The sequence below is a fragment of the Eremomyces bilateralis genome (assembly GCF_010015585.1).
Source record: "Eremomyces bilateralis CBS 781.70 unplaced genomic scaffold P152scaffold_11, whole genome shotgun sequence".
NCBI lineage: Eukaryota > Fungi > Ascomycota > Dothideomycetes > Eremomycetales > Eremomycetaceae > Eremomyces > Eremomyces bilateralis.
In genome coordinates, this window is record NW_022985077.1 from 299,540 (window position 1) to 327,390 (window position 27,851).

The 27,851-nt window shown below is 52.7% G+C and overlaps 12 protein-coding genes across 12 annotated transcripts; 3 read left to right on the forward strand and 9 right to left on the reverse strand.

Moving 5' to 3' along the window:
* Positions 1-235: 235 nt before the first annotated feature.
* Positions 236-1,381, reverse strand: P152DRAFT_436921 (uncharacterized protein; the record flags this gene model as incomplete). The annotated part of the gene is made up of 3 exons (XM_033677572.1): positions 236-838; positions 886-1,143; positions 1,196-1,381. Coding segments are annotated over 3 exons (1,047 nt in total), but the record flags the coding sequence as incomplete, so codon positions are not given.
* Positions 1,382-2,194: 813 nt separating this feature from the next.
* P152DRAFT_398180 (uncharacterized protein) lies at positions 2,195-2,605 on the reverse strand (the record flags this gene model as incomplete). Its single annotated transcript, XM_033676445.1, has 1 exon — positions 2,195-2,605. The coding sequence occupies one exon, from the start codon at positions 2,603-2,605 to the stop codon at positions 2,195-2,197; it is 411 nt and encodes a 136-aa protein (XP_033533606.1).
* A 1,119-nt stretch (positions 2,606-3,724) lies between these two features.
* On the reverse strand, positions 3,725-5,304 carry P152DRAFT_417858 (NAD(P)-binding protein). Its single transcript, XM_033677094.1, has 4 exons — positions 4,595-5,304; positions 4,420-4,546; positions 4,195-4,370; positions 3,725-4,141 (listed from the first exon to the last, which is right to left on the reverse strand). Exons 1-4 carry the CDS (start codon positions 5,068-5,070, stop codon positions 3,901-3,903), a joined length of 1,020 nt encoding a protein of 339 aa, XP_033533607.1. The 5' UTR covers positions 5,071-5,304; the 3' UTR covers positions 3,725-3,900.
* Positions 5,305-6,618: 1,314 nt separating this feature from the next.
* Positions 6,619-7,444, reverse strand: P152DRAFT_40177 (uncharacterized protein). Its single transcript, XM_033676628.1, has one exon. It carries the CDS (start codon positions 7,260-7,262, stop codon positions 6,849-6,851), a length of 414 nt encoding a protein of 137 aa, XP_033533608.1. The 5' UTR covers positions 7,263-7,444; the 3' UTR covers positions 6,619-6,848.
* A 58-nt stretch (positions 7,445-7,502) lies between these two features.
* On the forward strand, positions 7,503-8,783 carry P152DRAFT_417862 (thymidylate synthase). Its single transcript, XM_033677095.1, has 2 exons — positions 7,503-7,760; positions 7,812-8,783. Exons 1-2 carry the CDS (start codon positions 7,597-7,599, stop codon positions 8,695-8,697), a joined length of 1,050 nt encoding a protein of 349 aa, XP_033533609.1. The 5' UTR covers positions 7,503-7,596; the 3' UTR covers positions 8,698-8,783.
* A 131-nt stretch (positions 8,784-8,914) lies between these two features.
* On the reverse strand, positions 8,915-10,184 carry P152DRAFT_514647 (U-box-domain-containing protein; the record flags this gene model as incomplete). The annotated part of the gene is made up of 1 exon (XM_033682869.1): positions 8,915-10,184. The coding sequence occupies exon 1, from the start codon at positions 9,824-9,826 to the stop codon at positions 8,915-8,917; it is 912 nt and encodes a 303-aa protein (XP_033533610.1). The 5' UTR covers positions 9,827-10,184.
* A 130-nt stretch (positions 10,185-10,314) lies between these two features.
* P152DRAFT_458929 (P-loop containing nucleoside triphosphate hydrolase protein) lies at positions 10,315-15,187 on the reverse strand. Its single transcript, XM_033679577.1, has 3 exons — positions 14,373-15,187; positions 11,002-14,315; positions 10,315-10,939 (listed from the first exon to the last, which is right to left on the reverse strand). The coding sequence occupies exons 1-3, from the start codon at positions 14,742-14,744 to the stop codon at positions 10,582-10,584; spliced, it is 4,044 nt and encodes a 1,347-aa protein (XP_033533611.1). The 5' UTR covers positions 14,745-15,187; the 3' UTR covers positions 10,315-10,581.
* A 1,822-nt stretch (positions 15,188-17,009) lies between these two features.
* On the reverse strand, positions 17,010-19,421 carry P152DRAFT_398149 (thimet oligopeptidase; the record flags this gene model as incomplete). The annotated part of the gene is made up of 5 exons (XM_033676443.1): positions 17,010-17,202; positions 17,261-17,315; positions 17,363-17,960; positions 18,019-19,251; positions 19,320-19,421. The coding sequence occupies 5 exons, from the start codon at positions 19,419-19,421 to the stop codon at positions 17,010-17,012; spliced, it is 2,181 nt and encodes a 726-aa protein (XP_033533612.1).
* Positions 19,422-20,559: 1,138 nt separating this feature from the next.
* P152DRAFT_381628 (uncharacterized protein) lies at positions 20,560-21,153 on the reverse strand (the record flags this gene model as incomplete). Its single annotated transcript, XM_033675737.1, has 3 exons — positions 20,560-20,758; positions 20,849-20,918; positions 21,018-21,153. Coding segments are annotated over 3 exons (405 nt in total), but the record flags the coding sequence as incomplete, so codon positions are not given.
* Positions 21,154-21,432: 279 nt separating this feature from the next.
* On the reverse strand, positions 21,433-22,189 carry P152DRAFT_373744 (uncharacterized protein; the record flags this gene model as incomplete). The annotated part of the gene is made up of 2 exons (XM_033675565.1): positions 21,433-21,797; positions 21,892-22,189. Coding segments are annotated over 2 exons (663 nt in total), but the record flags the coding sequence as incomplete, so codon positions are not given.
* Positions 22,190-22,774: 585 nt separating this feature from the next.
* On the forward strand, positions 22,775-23,681 carry P152DRAFT_40280 (uncharacterized protein). Its single transcript, XM_033676672.1, has one exon. It carries the CDS (start codon positions 23,008-23,010, stop codon positions 23,485-23,487), a length of 480 nt encoding a protein of 159 aa, XP_033533615.1. The 5' UTR covers positions 22,775-23,007; the 3' UTR covers positions 23,488-23,681.
* A 2,807-nt stretch (positions 23,682-26,488) lies between these two features.
* Positions 26,489-27,760, forward strand: P152DRAFT_40264 (uncharacterized protein). Its single transcript, XM_033676664.1, has one exon. It carries the CDS (start codon positions 26,841-26,843, stop codon positions 27,642-27,644), a length of 804 nt encoding a protein of 267 aa, XP_033533616.1. The 5' UTR covers positions 26,489-26,840; the 3' UTR covers positions 27,645-27,760.
* Positions 27,761-27,851: the final 91 nt, after the last annotated feature.

Sequence of the window (27,851 nt, forward strand, 5' to 3'; positions counted from 1 at the left end):
CACGGTCCACCTCCCTCGCCACCATCCGGAGTCCACTGCTGTCCAAAGCGCCTGCTTGCGCGGCGATCTTGCGACTACGGATGGTGAGGGCGGCGGCGATCTCCCGGGTCGTTTTGACGGCGTCCGCTCGCTCTGCTTTAACACCTAGATGTGTCAGGAGAGACTCCGCGGCTGTGACATGAGAACCGGGTGCTGCCGCCTTCTTCGATGATGCAGTCGAATCGGAACGTTGCCGATCAGACGCCGCGGTTCCGGAAACATGGGAAGCAAGGGCATCTAGCGAAGTTGCGATAGACAGGAGGAATTGGATGTGAGTTCTCGTTTCGTCAAGTCGCTTGATCATGAATTCGACGGACGACATGGAATACCGCGCCGTCTGGCCTTGGCTCGCCGTCTGGCTTCGCGAGCTCTCAGCGAGGGCCTTCGACAGCGGTCCGCGCAGGGTGGAATTAAGACCTAGTTCAATCACGGACGGAATCTCGGCGGTCAGCGTTCCTAGTTCGGTTTTGAGCTCCGCGATAGCGGAGGGGAGGTCTTGATCCGGCACTGGCAGCCGCTGCTGCGAAAGGGCTTCCAGAAGGGCACGTTGGTAGATATAGTCAATGTTTGCTCTTATCGCAGCAGAACGAAGGGCGATCAGCGCAGCGAGGTTTTGCTCGGCGGCGGCGGCATCGATCGTGCTGGCTTCGGGGCTGGAAACCTTTGCGAGGGCGGAGAGGACACGATCGTCGGCCTCGAAGGTGTCCTGCACGACGGCATGCGTGGATTTGAGTGCGGACGTGGTCTGATGGCGCATCGCCTCAGTTGAGCTGTTCACGACATGCGATAGTTCCTCGACCTGGCTGTGTGAGTAGAGATACGATGAGACATGAAGAAGAAGCCTACTGCGACCTGGAGCTGCCCACTCTCTTGCGCGTTCTTCTTGCTCCCCATCTCAATGGCCGATCGATATCGGGAGGAGGTTTCGCGATTCTGGGACTTGATGGCTAGTAATGCCTGCTTCTGCGTCTCTAGATTCTTGCACTGCCGCTCGATTGCTTCGGTCGAGGCTTCGAGCGCTTCAATGGCGGCAACCATCTCGTCTTCCAGCAATGGACTGCCTTGGACCGGAATAGGTTCCTTGTTCGCCCATTTTGGCGCAAGCTGGCGGTATCTAGCGGAGTTAGAAGGAAATACTCATAGTCCAATGAAGAACATCGTACAGTGCTTCCTCCTCGAAGCTGAGCAAGGTCTCGTCATGCAGGTACCGTTCTACCCATGACAGGATCGCTTCTCTAGTCTGAGAAGATTCAAATGCCCATTTGACATCGTCCGCCCCCAATGGAATTCCTCGCTCTTCAAGAACGGCTAATAAAGTCTGGAGTTCCACCTCTCGCGGCATGACGATGTGCGATTCGGAAGCAGCCTGGCTTTACTGGGCAGGCTTCAATATGGTACGGTATATTTATGGATTTGACGAGCACAAAGTGGTCTTCGTGCTAATCGACTTGCTTCGACACGTAGAAATCACAAGCTTTAAAGATGGTCGGAGTATTTACAAAGTATTTACAAAGTCAACTTTCCTGCCCTCGTAGTTAAACGGTACGGGACGCCGCGACCCCCTGGTCCCAAAGCACGGCCTTTGCGATCCCCCTTTGCGCTAAACATTTAGGCTTGTCATCCCCGAGACTTGATCCGACATCACTTCAGTCCTTCATTTCCGTTATGGACTCATTGTCCATCAAGCCGTTGCAAATTCTGCTTTCCCGATTCCAAGATGGTATCGAATATCTCACGCACTCTTACTGGACGTATGGATTGTACCATCGATGGGGTTGGCCATCGCGCCTCAATGAGAAGACCTCCGTCTCCGTTTGTCCTTCGGTCCATTATCATCGTCCATGAAACCAGCTCGGGTACCCGGAGATTAATTTAAACAAACATACAGGGTTTATCAAGGCGCAATGGCAATGGATTGTGGAAATATACTTGGGTACTTCTACAGAGGATTTGTTTGGCACGCGTATCGGAGCTACAGTATATGACAGGCAAACCACGATCATGACTGGATACTTGAAGTACCAGCTTTTCGTCTCGGATGATCGTTCCAGCTCTTATCATAACGTCAACCACACGGACTTGGCCTCCTGCTAAGCCCTTCTCTGCAGAGTCGCCTAACGCCCTTTCTGATCTCACTGACAACAACCATACCATCCTAATACCGCCTGAACCAGTCCACCCCCCTCACATACTTATCAGTCAGATACCCGACCACGAACGCATACACCGTCTTATGCACCAAATCAACTGTCTGCTCCTGAATCGGCCACTTCCACGGCGCCGCGCTCGCCCCCGCCGCATTCTCCACGATCTGATCCCCCACGAGCCGCACCCCCCCGAAGAAGTAACTGGTCACCGGACCGATGATGCCGTAGTACGACATGATCGCACGCAGCGGCGCCATCAGTATGGCCATGCCGAAATGATGCGCGTGGTTGAGCAGGACCCAGTGCCTGGATGCGAACGTCGTGCCGTAGAGGCCGAGATGCGTCGCGATGGTACGGGCGGGGACGTAGGAGTTGGGTCGGTGGGTGATTAATTGCTCGAACTTGGACGACAGGAGCATGCTGGGATCGATGTTAGTTGCTGGACTTCGATTGTGTGGGCGGTTTCGTACGCGAGACCACCTGCGGCGCCGGTACCGATGCCGATGGCTAGAGTTTGCCCGAAGGTGACCCGTGGCGAACGAGGATATGTCGCTTTTGCATCCCACGCCATCTTGTCAACTATACTGTTCTCTGTGCTGTATTTCAGTAGTTCAATTGAGTGCTCGATAATCCAGATTCGTGTGATAGACATAGAGCTGAGGTTGTGGTGGTCAACTTGGATCAGGTCCAACGTCATCCTGACGAGTGGGATAGAGTTGGTATACAAGGGTGCATCGTCGACCATTGTTGGCCATATATTTTTCTATAAGACTTACGTGTACCAAACAATTCTAATGATGAAGTATAATTGATGAGGGCATGAGTGATTGAATGAGCGACTTTCAATGGTGTATCCTGTTGAGTATAGACTGACACAATCCATCGTCTCAGGGGTAACTACACTTCAGGCAGCCATCAGATAACACAGACATGGTAAACAGAGTCGTAATCCATATGTTCAATTAACCCAATTCCATTTAGTAAGAAAGATCGGGCGAGTGATGTAGTGGTTACGATTGTGTATTAACCACTAGTTATGTAGTCGTAACAACTAACTACATCTCACTTCCCGCATGTTGTTTCCTGAAGTACTGTGGTTAAAAAAACCCGTAGTTATCAATAAATGATTTCTACAAGGTTTCTACGGTACCGGCCTTCATAGTTTTTATTCTTTTTTTCTTGGAAGTCATGCTTTGTTTTACTTTATAGGCGAGAGATATTGGCATGATCTACTTGGTGCCTAGAGGAAGACTTGGCTAGGGAAGATAGGTATGTTCTGGTACCTCGAGAGCGAAATATAGGGACTTAGAGCAGTTTAGCTGCAGGGCACAAGTTCGAGTCAGGAAGTCCTAGTATTATTTTTTCTGTGATTTCATATCCCATATCATTTTCAAGTCCCTGGGCACTTTATGGTTTATTTGAATTATTTGGATCAGTATCAGACAACTCGTATCAGCGGATATTCGTACTTCATCATACCAATACCCGTGAAGTGGTTTGATTCTCTGCTACTTTACACTGGTCGCATGTAGGATGCGCGGGTAGACATGATTTGAAGTCATCTATAGTATATAAATGTATTAACTCCGAATTTCACCATTAGGATCAAGTGTGGTATTTGTGTACACCCCGTTTTCAGCCCTACCAATCCGCGGTACCACGACTCACACCCTCCGAGCTAAAATTTGGTCTCACTATCCGTTTCGTGGATCGTTTAGTTCAGTAGTTGTAGATTCGGCTGTGGGCTGGGTTCATGCTGCCGCCTGGCCGCCTCTGCAGCGGCGTTGAAGAAATCCTGGGGGCTATGGGGCTTATAGCCGGTGATATCATGGAACGCTATGGTGGAGGTGAAGGTGATCTTTCCCTCGGAAACCAATGTAAGTAACTCGAGCAGGCAATTGGGGTCGTAATGGAAGCCTTGGGAAACTCGAGCCCAATTACTCCTTGATACCCGGCTGCATTATTTAGCTAACCCTGGCACATTTAGAACCATTGCGCGGAAACTTACTGACTGGCGCTCTTGAAGTCTATCTGAATTCCAAAAGCTGCACTAGCCGCCGTCGCCAGTTCTCGTCCAGTGACTAACACGGGGCCAGTGCAGATTATGAGTTGCCCATGGTGACGGTCATCGAAGCCATGCTGGCCATGGCCTGTCAATATATGTGCCGCAAGAAGAGCGAGGTCCTTCTAGAAGTTAGTAGATTTCGTATTGCGTGGATCACTCGTTTCTTACTGTCAGAGCCATTGGCGCAAACCGATCATGATCGTCAATAGGAAGGAACATGGTGGCGGTATTATCCTGGCCGGTATCCTGGCCTGCATTGAATTGCGCGGAAACATTATCAGTGTAGAACCCCGGGCTGATCGACCATTAATGTTGAATGTCATATGGCAGAAGTTAAGCTTACCGAATCACAACAGGAGAGTAACGGAGAGGAGAATCGGGATCTCTCATGGTATTAAGAAGATATCTCTCCATGTCAAAGAAAAGACGAAGCCCGGGCTGCCAGTGCGGGTCGGCAACATCACACCCCACCGAGCTAATGAAGCAGATATTGGGGATACCCAAGAGCTTGGCTGCACTAACAATGTCGAGGAGAATATGGAATCTCTCCCCGTTCGCAGGAGGAACCAAACAGATGGTATCGCACCCACCCATCTGCAGTGCTCGGAGAATCTCGTATTCATACCGACGCCGGTGTGGAACGACGGCAGCTCCGCACCTCCCCAAAAATTTCACCCTGTCGGAATCAGGGTGCGTTGTGAGGGCTACGACCCTGTTGATCTTCGCGCAGAAATCTATATGGATCAAAAGAGTCTCGGCAATACGGAAACCGATCTGGGTCTCGGCAGCAGTGACACAGACCCATCGATTGTCGACCATGGCTAGGAGAGTCAGTGATTAGAATGACTGAGAGGTTGGTGGATGTCAGAAGACTTAAGAGATGATCGAAGCAGAGCGGATGACTGTGTAGCGAAGAAAACTGTGACAGTCACGGTGTTCGGATAGGAAGGATATGTGTTTATGCGCTTTTCAGCGAACGTGTAAAGTGAAAATTGAAGAGAAAGACTTGATATGTAAGGCACCTTAGAATGTGAAACTAAATGTAACAATCCGAGCATCCACCGTCCCTGGGGCTGTGGGAACCATGCTCTCGATCGTGTCTGGTCAAGAGGTTCGGAATTCCTAGGTGCTGCCAGAATTTCTCGCAATGCAGATGATGCTTTCGAAAAGGGTTCTCGTAAATGACTCGCTCGTAGTGACTGGATTTAGGAATATTGATTGGAGATGATTATTTCTTGGAGCTTAGAGGTGAATTGTTGCATCACGATGTTGTGTGATCTCAAGAATCCAAGATTGAAGAAACAATAATCGAATGGAAGACTGAAGATGCAGTGACATTGAAGCTCGTGACAGGGGGCAGGACAACACATTTTTGGTTGGGCATGTACGACCGCGACTGAAAATAGGAAGAACGCAGACGCTTAGTGGAAGTAAAATGGGTCTTTGGGTCTTTTCATCTTTTCCTCTCCGAAAAAATCTTATATAGATCATTCGCCAGCAAGGATGCGTCATGTTCGCACCTACTGTTCAAATAATCCAGTAGACAGATTAGGGTTTCACGATGTTTTCAGAGTGGTGGATAGCCATAATGCAACGAATATTCAAACCCGTCCTGGGTAAAGAGACGAGAAGGAATTACCTACCTACGCAAAAGGAAATCTTACATTAACAGATACACAGCTTAACCCCAATCTACAAATCATCAGGGGTGACGTTGTCACATAATGCATGGGTAGTGCAAATACATTATTTGGGGCCGGACCACTGGTCGCCGCCTTCCTCATCCCCGTCGCTCGGATACTGTCGAATCAGTCGATAGGCGACTGGATACTGTGCCGCGATCTGGCCGGCGTCGGCCTAGTGGAATAAGTCTCGGTGGCGCGCAAACCCCTCCAGTTGTCGGACGCGGATAGGAGTCTCGAGGCTTGCGGGGATCTCGTGGGTGGTATTCAGGGCCCGCGCGTCCATGAACGCCAAGTTCCGAATGGCGTCCCTGCTCGCCTGCGGCTATGAACGAACGGTATCCATGGCATCGGCTTCGTCGTGGCGGATGATAACGCGGGGCCACCGTCCGCGAGCTGGGACCAGGGGAACGTTGCGTTGGGATCGACCCGTCCACCGTAGATAAAGGACTTCATGAGTCCCTTGTGCCCTCAGCGGGCGTGCCGACGTGTGTTCTCGACGTTGGCCACGATGAGTTGGATGCCAGTAAAGGGATGCGGCTGATTAGGACGGAACCGAATGGCGAGGTTGTCCCGTACTGGGATCCGGGGGTTCCAGTTGATATATCCGGTGTCCAGGTTGAGGAGCGGCTGGTAGAACGGGAAGGGCGCCATGCGGTTCTGGTCCCACCCAAGGTTATAAAGGCTGCAAGACCGTACAAATGGTTGTCAGGGTAGTCCTATTGCCTCGCCAATGGTTCCGCCAGCGTGCCGTAAGAGAAGGTAAGCTCCATGGCGTCAAAACTGCTCCCTGCGGGGCCATTCGGGAGACCAAAGCCTAATATGTGTTGTAGCAGCTCGTTAGGGAGCGAGAGGAGCGGGGAGTAGGAAGGCTGCGTGGGAATGGTAATGTTTGTGACGGCTGGAGTATTATTATTAACCGTCGTATCTGCCCCTTTTGCTTCCTCCTCCTCCTCCTCCTCCTCCTCCTCCCCCCAAGCGGTTATGACAAGAGGTATGTGGTTCGCCCAACGGCAGTTCATGCGTGTCGGTTGGGGCTACTTGAACCACGGAATGCATTTCGCCAGACAAAGACTCTCGATGATATGAGCATATAATCAAACATGCATTCCTCGGCCCAACGTGGATCAGAGCTCTTTTGAACAATCTATTATCAACCGGTATAGATGTAGACACGACGGTCGGATTCAGATTGTTTAGCATAGACAAAATCACGCCTCCGGCATTAGAGGGCTCCTTGGAGTGTCTAATATGACAATGACGGGATGGGCAGAAGTCCGCGGGTGTTCCGCCAGCACCGTGCGGTGAATCCATCTGGATGGGCTTCATTCTCTCTGGCACGTCTATGGACAGAACAGAATATACGGGATACTAGTTTCCGTTCTAACGAGATGGTTGTGCTGCGTGTACGACTATCGGACAAGTGTTGGACCGCCTTGGACGTTGGTCTGGTAAGGTGTAAGGGGTGGTCGGTTAGTAATCAGTTTGTCACGTGGATTGCTTGTTAGTTGTGGCCCGCTTGTTGGACCCTCCCCCTGTCCTCCCCGACGCGTCGGACGCGTCTTCCGAAATCTTCCCGATTTGGGATATTGGATTTACCCCCTCCTCAAAATAATGTTAAATAGCGAAAGCAATCGGACCCATATCACTTCAGACATTGAACATGGCGGTTGAAATCGGACCAGCAAGTGGACCACAGGCCTCTTTGGAGGTGATAGAGCACACTAATGGTCACTCCAACGACCAGCCAAGGGAAGCACATGAAGAATACCAATACCTGGATTTGATCCGCGAAATCCTAGAGCGAGGGGAGCATCGTCCGGACAGGTATTTATGTCTCTAATATCCGATACAAAAATGATGCTCATAGACATACAGAACCGGAACCGGTACCTACTCCATCTTCGCCCCTCCGCAACTTCGATTCTCCCTCTCCAAACCATCCGCCGACCCCTCTTCCCCCACCCTCCTCCTCCCCCTCCTCACCACCAAACGCGTCTTCCTCCGCGCCGTTATCGCCGAGCTCCTCTGGTTTGTTTCCGGCGCCACCTCCAGCAAGCCCCTCTCCGACCAAGGCGTGAAGATCTGGGACGGCAACGGCTCCCGCGCCTTCCTCGACTCCGTGGGGCTGTCACACCGTGAAGAGGGGGATCTAGGCCCCGTCTACGGCTTCCAATGGCGGCACTTCGGGGCGGAGTATAAAGATGCTAGGACGGACTATACCGGCCAGGGCGTCGACCAGCTTGCGGAGGTCATCCATAAGCTGAAGAACACGCCGTATGATCGGCGGATTATCTTGAGCGCGTGGAATCCGGCCGACCTGAAAAAGATGGCGCTCCCGCCGTGTCATATGTTTGCGCAGTTCTATGTCTCATATCCACGGCCTAACGGCTTTTCACCCCATGTGCCGCTGACAGACGCCGAGAAGCCCCGTGGGATGCTCCATTGTCAGTTGTATCAGAGGAGCTGCGATATGGGGCTGGGCGTGCCATTTAACATCGCTAGCTATGCGCTGTTAACGCACATGCTGGCACATGTCTGCGACCTGACTCCGGGGACATTTACGCATACGATGGGTGATTCTCATGTGTATGTGGACCATGTAGATGCCCTGAAAGAGCAGTTAACGAGAGTACCTCGGGACTTCCCTGGGCTGGAAATCAGCCGGGATAGAGATGCCGGTATAGATGGTTGGAAGTTGGAAGATTTCGTGGTCAAAGACTATAACCCCCACAAGACGATTGCTATGAAGATGTCTGTATGAAAGGGTTTCAACCCATGCCTTTTATGATAGGGAGATAGCAATGTATAAGAGGGCGTGGAATCCACCACTCCGAGGCTCCTAAGTCTATGACAACCACGCTGTGCCAATATCAATGTCGTAATATTTTGACGCCCCAAAGACATTCTGGGTATCCTAGAGAAGACATAGTAGACGTTCAAAACGCCGCGCAATGCATGATAAGATCGCTCCGCTACTGTTACCAGTCATAAATCCATCCGTTATGGTTCTGCATAAACTCTTCGCACGCCTGTCGAAGCGCGATATTCGGGCGCAAGTCAGATATGTGGAGGGGTTCTCGCGTGATAGGATCGGTAGGAGTTCGTTTCAGGTGCTCGAGAATAGTCGCTCGTTCATAGGAGTTTCCATTCTTCGTGATCACCGGATCATGCATGATCTCGAAGGAGATCGTATCGACGAGGTGGTCCGGCACTTCCTGCACTCTGATCAACAAACATCCATCCACACGCCGATCGAACCAACTTACCCGCCTCGTCAAATGTTCCGGATCCGCCATCCCAAACACGTTCCTCAACTCCTCCACCCGCAACCTTCCCACGTCCTCACACCTCTCAATCTCCTCCCGCGCCCCCACCTCCCCAATCTCTCCCATCGCCTCCTTCTCCCGAATCTCCTCTACCTCCCCCTTCATCTCCCGCTCCAACTTCTCCGTCAACTCCCCCAGCAGCTCGTTCCGCCGCCGCAGCCGCTCCCGCTCCCGCATGTCCCACTTCGCCTTCTTGCACCGTAGCACTAGCGCGCTGATCGTGTACGCATTGACCGTCTGCGTCCGACTGCTGCAGCACAGCTCATACGCCGTCAGCGCGCTGGTAAGCGCTTCGTTCGGGTGGTGGAGCTCGAGCTGTGCCTGCGCGAGGTAGAAGTACGCTTTGAGGTTGTCGCGGAGGAGCTCGATGCTGCGGAGGCAGTCGTCGATCACCTCGGCGTGTTGCTGTAGGCGGAGTCGTGCGTTCGCTCGGTTCGTGTAGAGGAGGGGGTTGCTGGAGTTCTTCTGGATCGCTTGGCCGTAGAGGGCGGCGGCGGAGGCGTAGTCGCCGGCGCGGTAGGCGGTGTTGCCTTTCTCTTTGAGGGCCTCGGCGTGGTGGGCCATAATGGGATTGAGTGCGGGGGATTAAGAATAGCGATGGGAAGATGCGGAGAGAACAAGTAACTTGCAGAGGCAGGATTGAGGTATAATATTAATGATCATTTTTGTCGTGATATAGTGATATAGTGATAAAGACCCGTAACCTGGAGTCAACACGCTGCGATTCGTCCTCGATCTTGCGCATCAGCTTACTGCTGAGGCTTGAGCCGGAGAGGAGACAAGACGACTTGGAAGGTTCTGGAACACGATATCGGTATGCACGGCATCAGACTGGTGTCTTTTTAGTCGATGTGGAATGCCCCGCAAACACACTGGCAACTTTGAACTTACGGACGGTACTTTCTAATCGTTGCTCCGAGCCTCTTACGGCAGTAAAGGCCGGAGAACCAGGGGCGAGGACCCTTATTCCCTCCATAATACCCGAACTTATGGTCCAGCAACTGGTGTGATTGAACAAGGTCCCAGTATTTCGAGCTATCCATAACACCCTGATTTTGGAAGAATAGCTGTGATTGCTATTGAACTACGATCTAACTGTTGGCTGAGTGGTAGGTATACTAACAAAATCCTACGAAATCCTTCGAAATCGAATGGAGATTTCCCATCCATCCTCGTCCGTATTCCAGACAAAGTTCTATTACTCTACTGTAACATATGACAGATTCCATCTGACCCGAACGCCTAATCGCTTGACAGGTACCATATTCAACATAGTCCCATATACAAACCCAAACAATCGCTCGCTCCTCATCTCCCGTCTAATGCGTCTTCCCCAACCCCTGCAACGTCACCAACTCCGCATACCTCCCCTTCTTCGCCAACAGCTCCGAATGCGTCCCCTGCTCCACCACCCTCCCCTGGTCGATCACATAGATCACATCCGCCTTCTGGATTGTGCTCAGCCGATGCGCCACTGCGATTGTCGTCCGCCCCTTCGCCGCCGCGTCCAATGCCGCCTGCACGACTTTCTCCGACTCGGAGTCCAGCGCACTGGTGGCTTCGTCGAGGAGGAGGATGCGGGGGTTGCGGATCAGCGCGCGAGCGATGGCGATGCGCTGTTTCTGGCCGCCGGAGAGCAAGGTGCCTTTGCTGCCGCAGACCGTGTTGAAGCCGTCACTGTGGGGTGATGTTAGCATGCCGATTTTTATTTATGAAAAGGAATCGATGGGGAAACTTACGGTAAACTCATGACGAATTCGTAGATGTTCGCGTCTTGGCATGCCTTGACGATTTCGTCCTCGGTGACATCGGGGTTGTCGGCGCCCAGGAGGATGTTCTCCCGGATCGTGCCTTGGTACAGCGTCGGCTCCTGGCTGACGAGCGCGAGGAAATTCCGGTAGTTGTTGATATTCATGCTCGAGATCTCCTTGCCGTCCACGTAAATCCCGCCGACCAACGGGTCGTAGAATCGCTCGAGCAGCGCAATGGTCGTCGACTTGCCGCACCCGGACGCGCCTACTAAGGCGACGTATTGGCCGGGCTGGACGGTCAGGTTCAACCCGCGAAGGACGGGGGTTTCGGGTCGCGTGGGATATCGGAAATGGACATCTCGGAACTCGATGGAGCCGTCGATATTCTTCAACTGCTCCCCATCGGTGGACCACGAGTCGATTGCCGGCGTTCGGTCGAAGAGTCGCTTCATCTCCGTCGCCGCCTGCTTCGCCTTGCCCATATCCGGCGCGAACGAGAAGATAGTCCCGGCCGACTGCGCGCCGAAGATGACCGCGGTGAACGCCACGAAGAATTGGAACATGGAATACTCTCCCGTCGCGATCAGCTGCCCGCCGTACCAGAATCCCAGCGCGAAGCACAGGAAGCTCAGGCTCTGCGACGCCGCGTAGAGCGAGCTGCTCTTCAGCACGCTATTCAGGCTCTTCTGCCCCTGGTCCACGAGCTGTTGGTGGTAGTTCTCCCAGACGTCCGCCTCCCGGGTCAGGGACGCGACGGTTCGGATTGCGGAGGTCGCCTCGCATGCGTACCCGGCGGACGCCTCGTATGCCTTCTTGGCGCGTGCTTGGAACCGCGCGAGCATCCAGAAGCGGAGGAAGCCGCAGAAGAGGAGGACGGGGATCGTGGCAGTGCAGACGAGACCGAGCTTCCAGGCGAGGGCGATGGCGAGGGTGGTTGCGGCGATTAGCGTGGTGCTAACGAGGAGGATTGTCCCTAGCGTTGAGCCCGAAAGGCCTGCGAGGTGCGTGGTTTCGGTACTGAGGAAGCTCGTCAGCGCGCCCGCGGTGTTCTCATCCTTGTCGAAGAAGGCGATGTCCTGGCGGAGCATGTTCCGGAACGCCCGGTCGCGGGCGCGGTGCGTCAGTTTTTCGGAGCAGTATGCGAACGTGAGACCGGAGCCGACGAAGCCGATCAGCTGAACGAAGGCAAGCATCAGATACATTAGGGACCAGAAGTTCACTTCGCTGCGCAGCTCGCCATACTGTGGAGGAGGTAGAGACAGCGCGGCGATGTTCTTCGCGAAGAAGACGGCTTGGGTGGGATTCCCGCATCCGCTAATAATGGAGAAAATCACACCGGCCACCATCACATGCCATTCGGGGGCGTTGAACGAAGCCGTAGTCTTGATGAGAACCCACAAGCCGTAGCGCTGCTCTTCCTCCGGTTTCTTCTTCGCCAACTCGACACTCGCTTTGCTCTTGCCGGTATCGATGCGTCTCAACCGCGCTGGATCGTCGTCATCCGGATCGGCTTCGAACCCCTGGCCGTTCTCGTCGGATCCGCTGGTCCTCATGCCGAGCTTCTCGCCATTGTATTGGTCGAGGATCGACGCGTCCTCGGATTCGGTTGCGGCGGCGGCATCGGTATCAGCTGCGAGCCTCTGGGCCTCGACGAGGTTATAGTATGCTCCCTTTGTCTCCAAAAGATCGTCATGTGTTCCTTGTTCAACGATCCTGCCTTCTTGCATGACCACAATATTGTCTGCTGTCTTGATGGTAGACAAACGATGCGCGATAACGATCGTTGTTCGGCCCTTCGCCGCCGTATCCAATGCCGCTTGTACAACACCTTCGCTTTTGGTGTCGAGAGCCGAGGTTGCTTCATCGAGAAGCAAGATCTTTGGGTCGCTAACCATGGCCCGAGCAATTGCAATACGTTGCTTCTGACCACCCGAGAGGAGGAACCCTCGCTCTCCGACATGCGTCTGATAGCCTTCAGGCAAGTTTGTGATGAAGTCGTGCGCATTCGCCTGTCTCGCCGCCGCCTCAACCAGCTTCGTGGTTTCTTCCTCGCTGAGATGCTCATGCGGAGTGCCGAGCAGACCATGCCGGATGTTTCCTTGGATCGTTGTAGCGAAGAGAATGGGTTCTTGCTGGACCAGAGAAACGTGTTGTCGAAGCCATTTCAGACTCAGATCTTGGACGTTGTGCCCATCGAGAAGCACTTCGCCTCCAACCGGGTCATAGAAGCGCTCTACGAGTCCGACGACTGTACTCTTCCCAGATCCTGATGCGCCGACGAGTGCAGTCGTCTTTCCGGCCGGAACCATCAAGTTGATGCCGTCCATCACCACCACTTCGGGCCTGGAAGGGTAGATATGCTTGATGTTCCGCAGCTCCACGGTTCCTTCGAAGGTATCAAGTTTCTTGCCCTCGTCCCTCGTGGGGTCAATCGGAGAAACTCGGTCAATGGCACTGTAGATTTTCTGGGCAGCCGCCACCCCGGTGGTAAATGCCTTCGCATTCGGAGCGACGTTCCCGATCGCGAAAGCGCCAATGATGACCGCGAAGAGGATGGTCAGGAGATCCGCGAGGTTCGTCTCTCCAGCGACAAGCAAACGGGAGCCTTCCCAGAACGCCAAACCATAGCTGAGGTAGACGAGCGTCATCATGCCCGCGACCATGATTCCCAGAACACTCTGCATCTTCTTCCCCCATTTCTCTGCCTCCTGTAGATGTATATCGTACTGCTTCGCGAGTTTATCCTGGGTATTGAATGCCGTCGCGTTTCGGATGGAGCTGAGGACTTCCTCCGCAACGGAGCCCCCTTTCGCGTAGGATTCTTGCGCTTTCGTGCTCCATTTAACAATGAACGTCGATCCTGCCCCCATAACAGCGACAATCGCAAACACCACGGAGCTCATGATCAAGGTAAGCTTCCAGTATTTGACGAAGCCAATGACGAACGCGGTCAGGAAGGTCGCAATTGCAGTCAAAGTCAAGCCGACTTTCTCGGAGATTCCATCCTGAACCAAGTTCGTGTCCGCGGTTATACGGGTGGTGATCTCTCCAGCGCCGAGCATATCGAAGAAGGCGATGTTCTGGCGCAGCATGGCCGCCAGGTAGTGTTCGCGCACCTTCTGTGCGATATGCTCGCCCACGTAGATGAAACCAGCTGTCGCGATGTAGGTCGCCACGAATTCACCTATGGCGAGATAGACGAAGTAAAGAATCATGCCCCCGAGCTGGCCTTTGAACGCACTCAGGCTTGCGTTCCCGTTGAAGAAGTCTTGAAATTGCCCAGCGAGTTGTCCGAATATGATCTGCGCGTGCTGTCAGTTTCCCATCTCTACAAGAGCGGTTCTAGGGGAAGGACTCACTGTCATCAATGGCAAGGCAGCACCTGCACCAATCGCCATGATGGCGCTGACTACAAGGATGATCAAGTCATTGCGAGTCGCGTAGCGGTACAACGCCGTATATCCGACCTGGACGTCCGGCGTGTCCAGTTGCCTCTTCAAGATCGCACGTTCGTGGTCCGGGAGATGTTTGAAGGGATCGTTCTCATCTTTAGGGACCTCCACTTTAGAATCCAGCTTCGAGAGTGCTAGAGCCTCCCCATCCTGGACAACTGGGGCGGGTGCTTGTGATGCTAGAACCTTTTCAACATCGGCAGTAGAGTTAGGAGCTGTGGTCTGGTCGTCCACCTCCGATGTTGGTGGTATCTTCTTCTCGTCGCCGATCGCCGACATGGTCACGTTGGTTCAAGAAGTTGGAACAAATGGTATGTATCAAGGACGAGCCCTCGTCCAATCGAATGGAGGAGTGCCCTAAGAAAGGAAAACGAATTCACGTAAAGAGAATAGGAGGCCTGTGTAAATATGGTTCATCGACATCAATCTCCTGTCATGGCAAAACGGTGAATGGAGATATCAGGACCAACTGATCTTTATGGTGTAATGCTAGGAAGAAGCCCTTTGATGGTGAGCCCCGCAATGTTCAAGACCTCACCAGCAGCGACAATCGCAATAAAGAGTGAAAGTTGACCGAGTCCTGGATTGAACGTGGAAATATTTCCTGTGTCAATGATCAAGAAAAAGGAAAAGTTCTGCCTGAAATGAAATATGCATCATGGTGTCAACAGGGTAAATGCGGAAACTGTTCTGGTGAGTGGTGAGTGGTGAGTCCGTGAGTGAATACGAATTGTGTAACAGTGCAAGGGCCCATCGGCGGTTGTGAAAGACCGATATTCGCCCCGTAGCAGGGAGGCGTGAGCTAGCCGTCTGTTATCCATACAGACCATTCACAGTACGTACGTAAACGTCGTATTTGCCATATTCGACACTAGTTAGTAGCACTTATTGTCTTGCTTAATCTTGATTCCAGGCTCCAGCTTTCCCCGTGTCAAATTCCCACCCATCCTCCGGGGATCTGGCCGCCCGCCTCTGTGTGCGGGAGAGGCGTGATTCCAAGCATCGAGGGTCCAAGGGTCCAAAGACTCCAGGTCCCAGGGAAGTGCGTACTCTGTATTGCTCGGAAGCCATTTGTTGATGCGGCAACTAAAGTCCACAAGGCGATGCACAAGCATTGGAAGCTTTTCTGCCTTCCGATTTATGAAAGGTCGGATTTGCCCCTAGCCTGGAATCCAGATGCATAAATGGATAAATTTCGGAACTTGTTCTCTACGCTGTAACGTCAAACGTGCAAGAGGTACGGAGTACAGTAATTCGATACCTATTATTGGGATACCGGTAGATGACCCTCCGACTGTCCCCCGTACTCGGGGTAATATCAATGGATCCCACGAGCACGGAAGCGTCGCCAACCGAGAAAGCCACGTCGAACATTGATGGCTTGAGAGTTGAGAATTGAGATTGGTATCCTCAGCTCTGGGAATAACTGCAGGATGGAATAGTACAGGTCTCCACTCTCGATGCAAACCTGCGATTTACGAAACGCAGATCCATGACTGCCCTGCGCGGGTATGCCCCTAGTTGCGAGATGCAAGATGCTTTGCTCAGCGGCTCAACCGTCGTCAGACGGCCGAGAGACCGAGAAGCGGCCACCCGGGACGCCAGAACAGGCCATCGCCTACGGCTCGCTCCCCCCAGTGCCCACTAAGCCAGAAGGGATCTTTGGGACTCAGGCGTAACCGAGACGCCAACACCATTGAACCCGACTGGATAGAGCGACGGGAAGTTTTCTAAATTCATAAATCCAGTGCGACTGATTGAGTCACTGCGCATCTCAAGATTCTCAACCACCCCGATGACTCATCGAATCGGGATCATCATATAAAATTTCCGACTTGGTGTGACCGTGAACGGAGGTACGTAACAGCAGTTTCCCGTTTGGGAAGGGTGGAATGTTGATCGATTCGAAACTCGAAAGAGACCGGATGAATAATACTACTGGTTCAGTCGGCCAATGAACACTGTGGAACTGACGTGACGACGGACCTTATGACAGCATCCTCCGAACCACTTACGGCGCTCAAATGTTGTATTTTGGAATGGTGTACGCAGTATGCACCCTGGATGTATATCTCCAAGCTGGAGAACTGACGCAAACTTGCAATTGGTCGTGACGTATGTGGATCTGCTGAGCAGGCAGCACGTCTCCAACCCACGAATAGATATTGAGACCTTGCGTCCTCGTGGGGAGGCGAATCAGAGCAAGGGAGTATTAGTAGTGTGGTATGCAAGTAGTACTAGTTAGGTGTGGTCAGTGGTGGGACATCTAATGTTGGGAAACTCATTTCCGAAGGTGGATATAACTCGATGCGATACTGAAAGGGGTTAAGGTCTCGGGCAGCACTCATCTCGTCTTCACTGCACCGATGCAAATATATGGTAAGGATAGTAGTTACCCTCAATACCTATGATACCTATGATATCTATGCTAGCTACTTAGTAGCCACGATGGATATGTGTTATCCAGAAGACTAGTTCCTCATGGTTCACTCTGCCCCGCCGACGAACTGCTCCGAACCCGCCACATGAAAAGCACGTCTCCGATCAGTTCAATCCCAGCTCTTTATAGAACGACTCCGTGCTAGGCTCCCGCCCAAGGAACTCCCTCAACGACTCCATCTCCTCCCGACTTCCGCCCTTTTCGAGAACCGTATGTCGATATCTCCTTCCTTCCTTTCCGTTCATCGGATCCTTGGCGAAGACGGAGTGAAACATGTCCGCGCTGTAAACTTGGGAGCTAAACCATGGCGTTAGCGTGGTCGCTCGGGACGCGTTGGGAGGGAGGCGGAACTTACTAGAGATAGCCGTAGTACCCGGCATCGTAGCCGCCGATCAAGTGTCCGAAGGTTGCTAGATGGTGTTAGAGGTCGGTTCAGAAGGCAGAGGGGGATACTCACATTGGCCGTTCGCCCAGTTCCACCCCTTCCCATCAACCTCCAGCCCCTGTAGCCTCGCAATCTCGTGCCTCAGCTGATTATACAGCACAGTCGGGTCGAGCTTCACCACCTCATCATGGCTCGAGGGCGTATGCACCGTCATATCATAGATCCCAAAGTGCAGCTGGCGCAAATTGAACATCGCCGCATTGACATGCTTCGTCCGCACCAACTTCTCCAGCAGCGCATCCGGGATCTGCTCCTCGGGCGCCGCGTTCCCCTTCTCCGCCTCCGGCAGCCCATCCTTCCACGCCGCGGCGAGGTCGGGGCTCAGGTAGCTGTAGTGCTTGCTGAGGGCCTTCAGCTGTGCGGGGTCCCAGCACCAGTTCTCCAGCATCTGGGAGGGCGCTTCGACGAAGTCGCGCACGGTGTTGGTGCCGTGGAAACGGGAGTACGTGGTGCGGGAGACGAGGTCGTGGATGCCGTGGCCGAGTTCGTGGAATAGCGTGACGACCTCATCGTGTTGGAGGAGAGAGGGTTTCTTGGGCGTGGGCTTGCTGAAGTTGCAGACCAGGGCGGTGGCCGGATAGCGGCGGGTGGTGGAGTTGACTTGGAAGCCCTATAGAATGTGAGTGGGTGAAAAAAGCGATCAGTGTTGTACTTGGGGTGGGACGTACCGGTTGCAGGTTGAAGTTCGCCGCGTGCCCATATTTCCCGTCGCGAGGATGAAGGTCGAGGTAGAGGTAACCGACGAATTCGCTGCCTTCACCCTCGTCGTCCCAGACGCTGAAAAGCGCGACGTCTTCATGCCAAACAATGTCTTTTCCGTTGCCGGATGAGCTGACAGCATCTCGGTCTGCTCCGGTCAGTTCGACAAAGACGAGGCCAAAGATCTCTTCGAAGATATGAAGCATCCCACGAATGGTCGTCTGCAAGGGGAAATAGTCCGCAATCTTCTCGTGGTCGACCTCGTAATCCTTCTCCACCAACAAGCGATCGTAGAATCGGTGATCCCAGAGATAGTAGCGTCCGTCGAAGGTTTGCGCCTTGCCGCGAGCCTTCAAATCCTCCTCCTTCATTTTCAGCAGCGTAGCGATCTCCTTCAAGCCACCTGGACCTAGACGCTTCCTCAGATCTCCAAGGAAGTCGTCCACCGTCTTCGTCGTCTTCGCCATCTTGTCCTCGATCCTAAACTGCGCATGATTCTCGTACCCCAGAAGCCTCGCTGCCTCATCCCGCAGTTCAATCGCCTCTTTGAACAGCGGAACATTGGTGTTGCACTTGTTCTCGTTGTCCACGAAGACCTTCTTGCGCACATCGGGGCTCACGGCGTACTTGAGCGTGGGGAAGAGATCCGGATACTTGAACGTCAACCGAATTTTGCCCTCATTCTCGCCCGTACCTTTCTCCAGATTATTCACCACATCGGCCGGGACGCCCTCCAGATCCTGTGGCGTGAACCAAATGCCTCCGTTCTCCTCATTGAGCGTCTTTTGGAATTCAATGCTCAGCTCGCTCAGCCGCTTCTTGATCTCCTTGAACCGGTCGCGCTTCGGTCCCGCGGGGATGTTCAACCCGTTCCGGACGAAGTTCTTGTGGTCTTTCTCGAGCAACCGGCGGGACTCCGGGTCGAGCGGCTCGTTCTTCTTGAGCACCGCATCGACAATCTTGAAGACATCTTCGCGCATCGACGACTCGATGCCGAAGTCGTCGAGCATCTTCTCGGCTTCGGTGCTAGCGTCACGGAGCTCCTTGGAGGTGCTGACCGCCTGGTAGAACCCGATGATGTGCGATTCGAGGGCCATGGTGTTGTCGTCGACGGCCATCGGGAGGTTGACGTTTCGGAAGGTAGCGCTAGAGGCATCATTGTCCGCGACGACCTTGTCTTGCACGGATTTGGATTGGGCGATCTATCATCATGTCAACCAACAATCCCCATGTGATATTGCATGAGGAGCAACATCGCCTCGGAACTCACCAGCCTCTCCGTAACCTTGATCAAACTCTCTGGAGTGGCTGTGAAGGTCGGCGGAGCCTGCGGCGGCTTGCGATACCGCTCCGGGACCTGTGCCCCCGTCATGATTCCGGCAGTACTTCCGGGACGATAGCTCGAAAGTGACGACTGTTTCCCGATGGGGAGCGGGGAGAAGCGGCCCAACAAAGATGTGATACGGGGGGTGAATCGGGATGCCAGGACGAAGATACACGAGAAGAAAAGCAAGAAGATGAGAGGGACGAGGAATTTCTTTAGACGAGTAGGAGGTCGCTCCTGTTTGCGGGATGTAAACGAAGGTGGTGAGGGGGAGCGAGAGAGTGAAGGGGAGCGAGTGGGGAGGTTGGAGCGGAGGTGAATGGAGTTGGGGTCGTTTGAGAACGCCAGGATGTGTTTGTTCACTGTCGGGTTTTTATATTTGCATTGGTTTGATGGGTCTTACTGAAAGGCTAATTGACGGAGCTTTAGTAAGATGGCGGTGAATTGAATTGTCCAGCAGGTTGAAGCTCTCCGTTTGCTGTATTATTACAGACAACAGTAGCCAGATCTCACGGGAGGAGTTAATGGTTAGTGGCATTCTTGGCGTCGATCCGTTCTCAGACTATGGAGTGTGGAATTCCATGGATTTAAGGGACCATATGACGCCAATTGGCTCTTTTAATTTATCATTGCAGCGACAATAGAAATCACGCCTTTCAGATCTGAAAGCTGTGTCGGCTGAGTCTGGTCGGTTTGAAAGAGGATGGTATTATTTATTCTCGTCTTCTGAGTGCCGTGAGGCGTAAGGACCGTCTTTTTTACTATATAAAATCCATGAAAATAAACCAATTCAATAGTTAGAGATACCGAAATCTGGCCAAATTCATACCTGACCACATATGGGTGCCGTGAGACACCTTGCTTCATCATTCGTCAGGGGGCCAGCGTGTATATTCCTGGAGATTCTTTCGATCGGTCTCGTCATACCGCAGCGATATTCGAAATCCGCTGCCTTTCGCCGTCTTTATTAATTCCCACTCCCTGTGCCACTTCCCGCACCCGAAGTACTCAACCCAGGGTCACCGAATGGATCCCTCGTCGAACCAGGACTCGGATACTGCTCCGCACCTCCACCATCACTCCTACAACTTGTCCTAGTGGAAACCCGTCCGGGAATCGGGCGAGGTAGAATCTCCCCCTCCGCATTGCGCTTATATCCCGCCCCGAACCTGGACATATCCCCTTCCCAGACCGGCAACCCTTCAGGAGGCTGCGACTCCCCCTGCGGCTTGCCCTGGGAGAACTCGGCGAGGCACCCGTTGATCCCGGTGAGTGCCCATGCGAAACACGCGATGTCGCGGATGGCGGTGAAGAAGTCTTGAGGCGGCGGGCCTCCGGCGGTGAGATTTGTAGCCGGGACGCCGGTGAACTGCGGTGTGGGTGGGCTAGGCACAGGGTGTTTCTGGGCTGTGCCTCTTGGACGGGTGCCCGTCGGCCAGGCTTCGACGGGTCGTGCGTGCGGATAGTTGGCGTACGGGTTGACATTTGATGGAGAGAATACGGGGTGAGGGGCCCAGGGGGCGGCGAAGATCCCACTGCTCGGTTCTCCGCTTATTGAAGCAGCCGGTGGAGGCCGTCCGACAGGATCCGGTATTGCACTGGTGACTGGCTTTGCGGGGACTGCGGTTCTAAGGTGGTCTAAACCCGTCCGCATATGAATAACTCCTGGGGCCCTCGGTGTCGGTGGTTTGACGCCGGGGATGAGTGGACGGGCACGGCGGAGAATGACCACGAGGCCGTCAGATGTGCAGGATACGACAGCTTCCAGCTCAACTCCTTCGGAGAACTGTCCCTCTCCAGTATTGATGTTGTTGCCGGCAGCGGGGCCTGATTCCCGCGTAGTGGAGGGGCCGGACAATGCTCGTTTAGCACCGAGGCTGGATGTACCACTGCTAGTGCTGTGAGAGCTATCAGACGAAGAGCTAGCTGGTTGTGCACCACATTGGCTACGTTGGACACCGCCGGAGCCTGCCCTCGAAGTTTCTGCATTTGTCTCAGCATCAGTCGTGGCTTCAGTCGTCTCCGCACCAGTGCCGGCAGTCTCCTGATCAGTTGTGGCAGGATGATCTTCAAGTCTCGGATCACGAAACCAGAACCGCAAATATGCAATCGAGTCATTCTCTTTGGCCCCTTCAAGGCAGCGAACCGCGTCTCCAAGGCAGTGTTCCTGGATGCAGTAATAGAAGCTCCGACCCTTCATGTCATCGCTATTTATGCCAACAATCTGCTCGAGCGCGGATGTCGCGTACATGATGGTCAACGTCCGTGTAAATCTGTTGAGGAAAAGCGCCGCTCGCGGCTCATGAGTCTGCTCGGTTGGACTCAGGTTGAATTTGGCGCTTAAATGGGAAAGCATGTGGTATCTTGGATCTTTGGGATTGCTGGAAAACAGTTTGCGAACAACAGGGGCACTGGTTGCACGCGCTGAGGAAGATTAGCATATGCTACGTATAGCATAGAGCTCTACACGGCTCAGGGGGCACGCGTGGGTGAGAGGTTCGAAGGGAAATGACCTTACCATCGCTTCCTGATCCACGGCGGTAGATGCTCGTACAAACAACCATGACATCAAAAACAATGGTGAAGCAGCACTCGCAGCTGACATAAGCGTCCTCATTGTTTTTGAAGCGACAGTATGCCAATACGGCGGCCTTGTCTAAAGTCACTCCACGCGAGTGGAGGCGGCGGGCTAGAGGGACCTCGTCCGGGTGGAAGAATTCCCACATGGGCCGGTGGATAATCTCATCAGGCGTATGACCGAGGATGTCAACGATGGAACCGGAAGCATATAGGACGTGAGCCTCCGAGCTCAAGTCTGGGTGATGTCAGTATGCAATGTAATTCCGCTCAATTCAAAACTAGGCTTGCCGTGGATGGTGATGCATGTAGTCTCCATGACGCCTAAGGATTCCGCTGCCTCTACTAATATAGAACGCAACTCCCCGGTATCAACGTTGTTTGAGGCGAAGAAGGTTGTGAAAGTTTAAATGGGATTGTCACCGTGTAATGATTTCTGTGATATCTGTAACAGAGCCAGAGAAGGTGGACTTCAATGGGACCGGATGAAGGGGACACTGGGTGGGACGCGTACTTATTCCTGTGGACGTACCATATGGAGAACTGGTGAGTTTGTTATTACAGTTTCTGCGGAACAGTATTTGACATAGGCTGGTGCCAGTACCTTTTGCATAGAGTTCTCTACGTACTACAGAGAGATCCTCCAACGATGAATGGGTAAGATTGTCGATCAAGGCAGTGGCGGCCCGTGGCGCTTGATAGTGATAGCTCGCTAGCCTTACAAGTCAGGGACGAGCCCGGATCGTCGAAAAGACGATGAACGAGGCCAATGGAGATATCCAGAGAATCAGATGCAATAGCTCTGCAGGACGCCCTAATCGGATTTTCGTCGGGATGATCGTCCCGATGCAGGCAGTACTGCTTTTGGGTCGGCCAGCGGAAAACTGTGTTGGCGCAGTGAAACCTAGTCAATCGTCAATTCCTGGTTGAAAATAGGAAGCTATCACATTGTATCAATGACGGAATCGCAAGAATCCTGAGGTCCAGCTGAGGATGCAGGAGGTAAGTATAGCCGCATTATGTCCGTGTGAATAACACCAATGTACCACAATTGCCTATGTACTTCTCGAGTCTCGTCAGCCTGCATGAGTGCATGATCGACGGGAGGGTGGAACTGCATCGCACGCGACGCGGCTTGTGCGTTTGCATTGATCCCGGCTTTAGAGAACCTACAGAAAGGTGTTCTTGTGTCGGCGATGGTGACAAGGTTGATTGGGTAATGGAATTTGAAAACGCTGGGAAAAAGCAAATAGATGGAGACACCAGCACAGGCACAAATCCAGCCAGGGAGGTCATTGAAGTGGAGGCAAGAGACACAACCAGGAGAACTTCTGGATACTTAGATAACCATAACTACAGGTATCAGAGACAGATCCTCTGGCGTATTGACATAAGCGATTATGATGTAAGGTGCTTTAATAGACGAAAAGCAATTCATCTGCGTGGTAAGGAAGTAACAAACTTCGCGCGAAGAGTATGTAGACAACTTAAAGCGGTTCTTGATAGTAACAGGCCACAAAATTCAGAGACAAAGTGATTGAGGATGAACCCGGTTGGCGGGCCTCATGGATGACAAGACTTGACCACGGTTAGATGTATCACGTAGTATCATGCATGTCGTCGGACCAAAGAGAAGGGACGGACAATCTGTGCCGGACATCCGCAATTCAACTGTATCCTTCCATCACCGCGAACGAGCCTAAAGAAGCCAGCATCATTACACAGTTGGGGGGCCCAATGCGGGGAGCAACAAGCCATGTCCGGATTCTTGGGTAGCCAATTCCGCGCGAGAGGAGACGAGACGATGCGGAGACTCGAATTCCACCTTTCCAGAACGGCGAGCCATTGATATGGAATTATTAGCGAAGGGAATTGGCAAACATGCCGAGGACGGCGGCGAAGTCAATAGAAAGTGGTGATATTGCATGCGCTATTGCAGCATGCTAGGGGACTGTGGCGCTTCGTTGGCGATCATTGATCCCCACACGGCCCAGCATCCTAGCCATGCTGGTTGCTCATCATCCCAAGTTCCCAGGTTCCCAACCAATCCAACCAATCTTTTCGCTGTTTCCTTTCAGATTCTTTTCTTTTCCTGCAAATCGATGGGACCTTCGGACTTTCGGTGGAGAGAGATATACGCTTCAGGGGGCCCCGAGCTGTTGGTGCTGGTTCACAACTTCACAATTCACATGCGACTTAACAAGGAAAAAGCAATCGTTGTGATCCATCTGGCGTTCAGGGGTTCCCTTGCAGATATCTCGCGTGTATCAACGACTGGCATGACTGGTGTCGACTCGACCAAATGTGTGCCGCTCCCTGTACTCCTGTCATTCGTCAACGGTTCCCTCGACGTCCTTATTTCCCAGTCTGCAAATATCCCGCAAACAGGAAACCTGTGTCAAGACGTTTCGCCTTGGACTTGCACCACCTGGGACGTTGAATTTGGAGCCTGAAACAGCCGGCGGTTGCGACACGTTACGGAGCCAGATGTCATTCATCCACAGTAACTGGTGAGGTGCTACAGCTGTCCTGACTCCTGTGCCACGGTACGGGGACTGATAGGAAATGGTGGCTCAATGCCTGTGGAACCCCCGGCTTTTACGTGCATTCGAATCATCTGGCACGAGAACATCCTCTCCCCGTACCCCTGCTTGGCCAATCACTTGGCAGCCAGCTTCGAGGTGTACAGGCTACCGGCTCAAACAGTTGATCAAGTCTCGAACGAGACTCAGTTGTACCACTGTGGCTCGTCGTCCATCGACCTATTCATGTCTTCCGCTAAAGGCTAGTTGAGTGGCGAGGTGTGTTCAGCGCGTTGGGACCATCATCCATGGACGATGCTGCAGCTCCGCACGAATCCGGGCAGTGAGAAAGAGTTTTGACAACTGCGAGAGGGTACGTGGGCTGTCGTGAAGACAGCATAAAGCTAACCAGCGTTGGATGTATCATTTCAATGAGAATTTCGACTATCAAATGACTCGGAATGTGAAACATGAATGTAAATGACATACTGCCCCCAGGGCTACGTTGAAAGTAAGAACAACCATGATTTCCAACTTGGATGGCCATAGGCCTAGTCGTGCCCTCCCAGATAATGGAGAGTGGTAAGAGAGTATAGCATGAATATAATGACAATGACTAATAATTGTATAGGTCAGAACCGGCGCAGAGCGTCTATCCCTACATCATCTCATTCCGGGAAGTCATCCCTGGGTCAGCGTTAAACCCGGAGCTGATGAGCTACTTCCTTGGGCTTTGGAAGACAACCCTGGAGTAGGTCGAACATAACTGGTATCTTTACCACCGATCCTTGCAGAGCCACTGATAGTGAATGACAACAGAGACTGCTTTCGATTTGGAATATCCTGACAGGTCCTGGTTGCCTGCATTCTGCCCACCAGCCAAGGTTCGAAGCTCTATCACTGCAGGCCCTTGGACTTCGCTGTTGTCGAACCACTGACGGAATGTTCGAAGATAGTCGACCATACCGGAATGGCCCATCAAACCGGTCTCGGGGCCTAAGATCCGTCGCTCATAGGGATTCCGACCCGCAATCCGGTATTTATATCTTGCATTGGTGCCCACCGTAGACTCTGCAGCTTCATCCCTCTACCTGGCAATTAACAACTGGCATTCTATGACACTATGAGAGGTGGGAAACGCTGGCTTGATGCACAGGCTTAGAAACTATCCACGTACCGCACCTTACAGAAGGAAACCAATGCCTCTTCTGCCATCGATGCTAATATTAGCAACCAGGGCGTAGAGACGGGCCGAATGTTTTCAGACAAACACCTGGGAGTACTTCAAGCCAACCTCAATTTGGGAGTTAGGACCATTGCGAGTAGACCACGTTTTCGGGTATCCGAGCGTATGGGGCTACCTCTAACCCCGAGTTCCCGCTTCAAACGGCGTGTCGAATCCATCGCTGTCGCTTCTGGCTGTGGTGGATTGGATACAGTGCTAGATGTGGGGACTGGAGGAGGGTGGAGTTGGGAACCGTTAAGAGGAGCCCCGTGCCGCCAGGCCATTCTCAACATCGATCTAGACTCAACACAAACACCGTCGCTGGGGGCGTAGTTTTCATCAGTGAACTCGGTCGGGGTGGCGTCCCGGTGTGCTTGCGCCTTGCATCCCCTCCACGTCCTCGGGCTTACTTGACGCTTTTTAGCCGGCTCAGGCGGCATGTGGCTTATTGGCCGCTTCAGCGCCGCACTTCACCTGTCTGATTGCTTCGACTAGGTATTCTGACCAGCGAATCCAGCTGTTGGCAGAGTTTGGCAGCAAGGAACGCATCGTCCTCCCTTCCCCCATGGAGTTAGCCGAGTAACGAGGAACTCGCCTTGCGTGGCAACAATGTTGAGGAAGTATTGCAGTTTGCACACACCAATAATGGCCTGCGATGTGAATTAAATGCTACGTGGCAAGCAAATGGTGCAGACTTACAACTGCCATTGTGTTTCTAGCAGCAGTCACCATCGGCCTCGAGCAACCATTGTCCATTATAATTTTGAACATTCCAAAATCCATATGGATGGACATGAGAATCCGAGTAATTTTAAATATTAATAATTCTGAGACTCATCAGTCATCTCAACCAGCGTAACGCGTGCTGGGACGCGCAGTATGGATAAAGTCAGGGGCATCGCGCAGTCACGTGGTTACATTCATGCTGACAGCTCCTATGATCAGATCTTAATTATTTCTTGACGAATACCATAGTTAATAGTACCACGTCAGTCTAGGCTCTGGACACTCGTCTTGTTCCATCTGGAGAGTCTCCGATCTCGACCATTTGGTCTCATCAATCACACTATTAATACGGAATATCAAGTCCATATCACTCGTTTTGTGAAGCCATCTCTCTCGCGTTCCCTACCTACGGCACCGATGTCCGACTCCTCATGCTCTACTATCTCGAATAACGGCCTATTAAATCAACCATTTGGTTACCCCGAAAGTGATTCCTATTACGCTTGTGGATTCCCAAGCAACTACACACAAGCAGCACAATGCTGTGGTACCGATCCCGTCGCTTTCAGCGACCCGTGCTACTCCTCATGTGGTTTGCCAGCGTCCATGAACGATGACTTCGACTTGGATAGAATAGATTATTTCGACTATATGAAAAGTTGCCTCAACTCGACTGGAGAGGTGATCGATTACTTGTGGTGCCATGCGACTCCCCACGCCATCCAGTTGCCGCCATCCACGACGAAACCACCGAAGTCGACAAGCACCTTCGATCAAGCGCAGCATTGCGCAACAGCCGATCCTCAGCAGGCAATATCCGTCCCCGATCCAAAGCCAGCATGTGGAATGCTTCCGAATATGCCGAATTCAGATGCCTTCGGACACTGCTGCCAGCCGGCACCGGTGCAGTGGTCCGTATTTAAATGCTATGAATACTGCGGACTACCACGTGGGAGCGGGTTTGGAGGGAAGGGCAACTTGACGGAGGATGAGATATTGGGGTCCTTTAAGACATGCATGTTGCAGCGTGGGAACGGCAGCGAGGCAGTCTTTGATGGATTGTACTGTCGCGCGAATCGAGAGGCGCTGGATTTGAGAGCAACCAATTTCACGACGACCACTTATCTCACTGGTACGGGAAACACTGTCCGAAAGATGAGTGCATCTTGCTATTTGCTGCTCTTGGGAACAATGGTGATGACCACACTCGGCATTTTCTAGGCGTCGGATACCCAATTGTCAATTGTTCAAAGCAATCCCATGCTCCTGGTCATCATACGGCTACTGAAGGACATTCTACGAATTTCCGCAATTAACTGAAAATCTATGTCGACAAGAGAGTCAAGACTAGGCAACCGTTTTCTAGTCCTTACATGGTGAAACTCCTCATACCAATGCCCTGTCCGGCAATCCCATGTCCCCCCTATC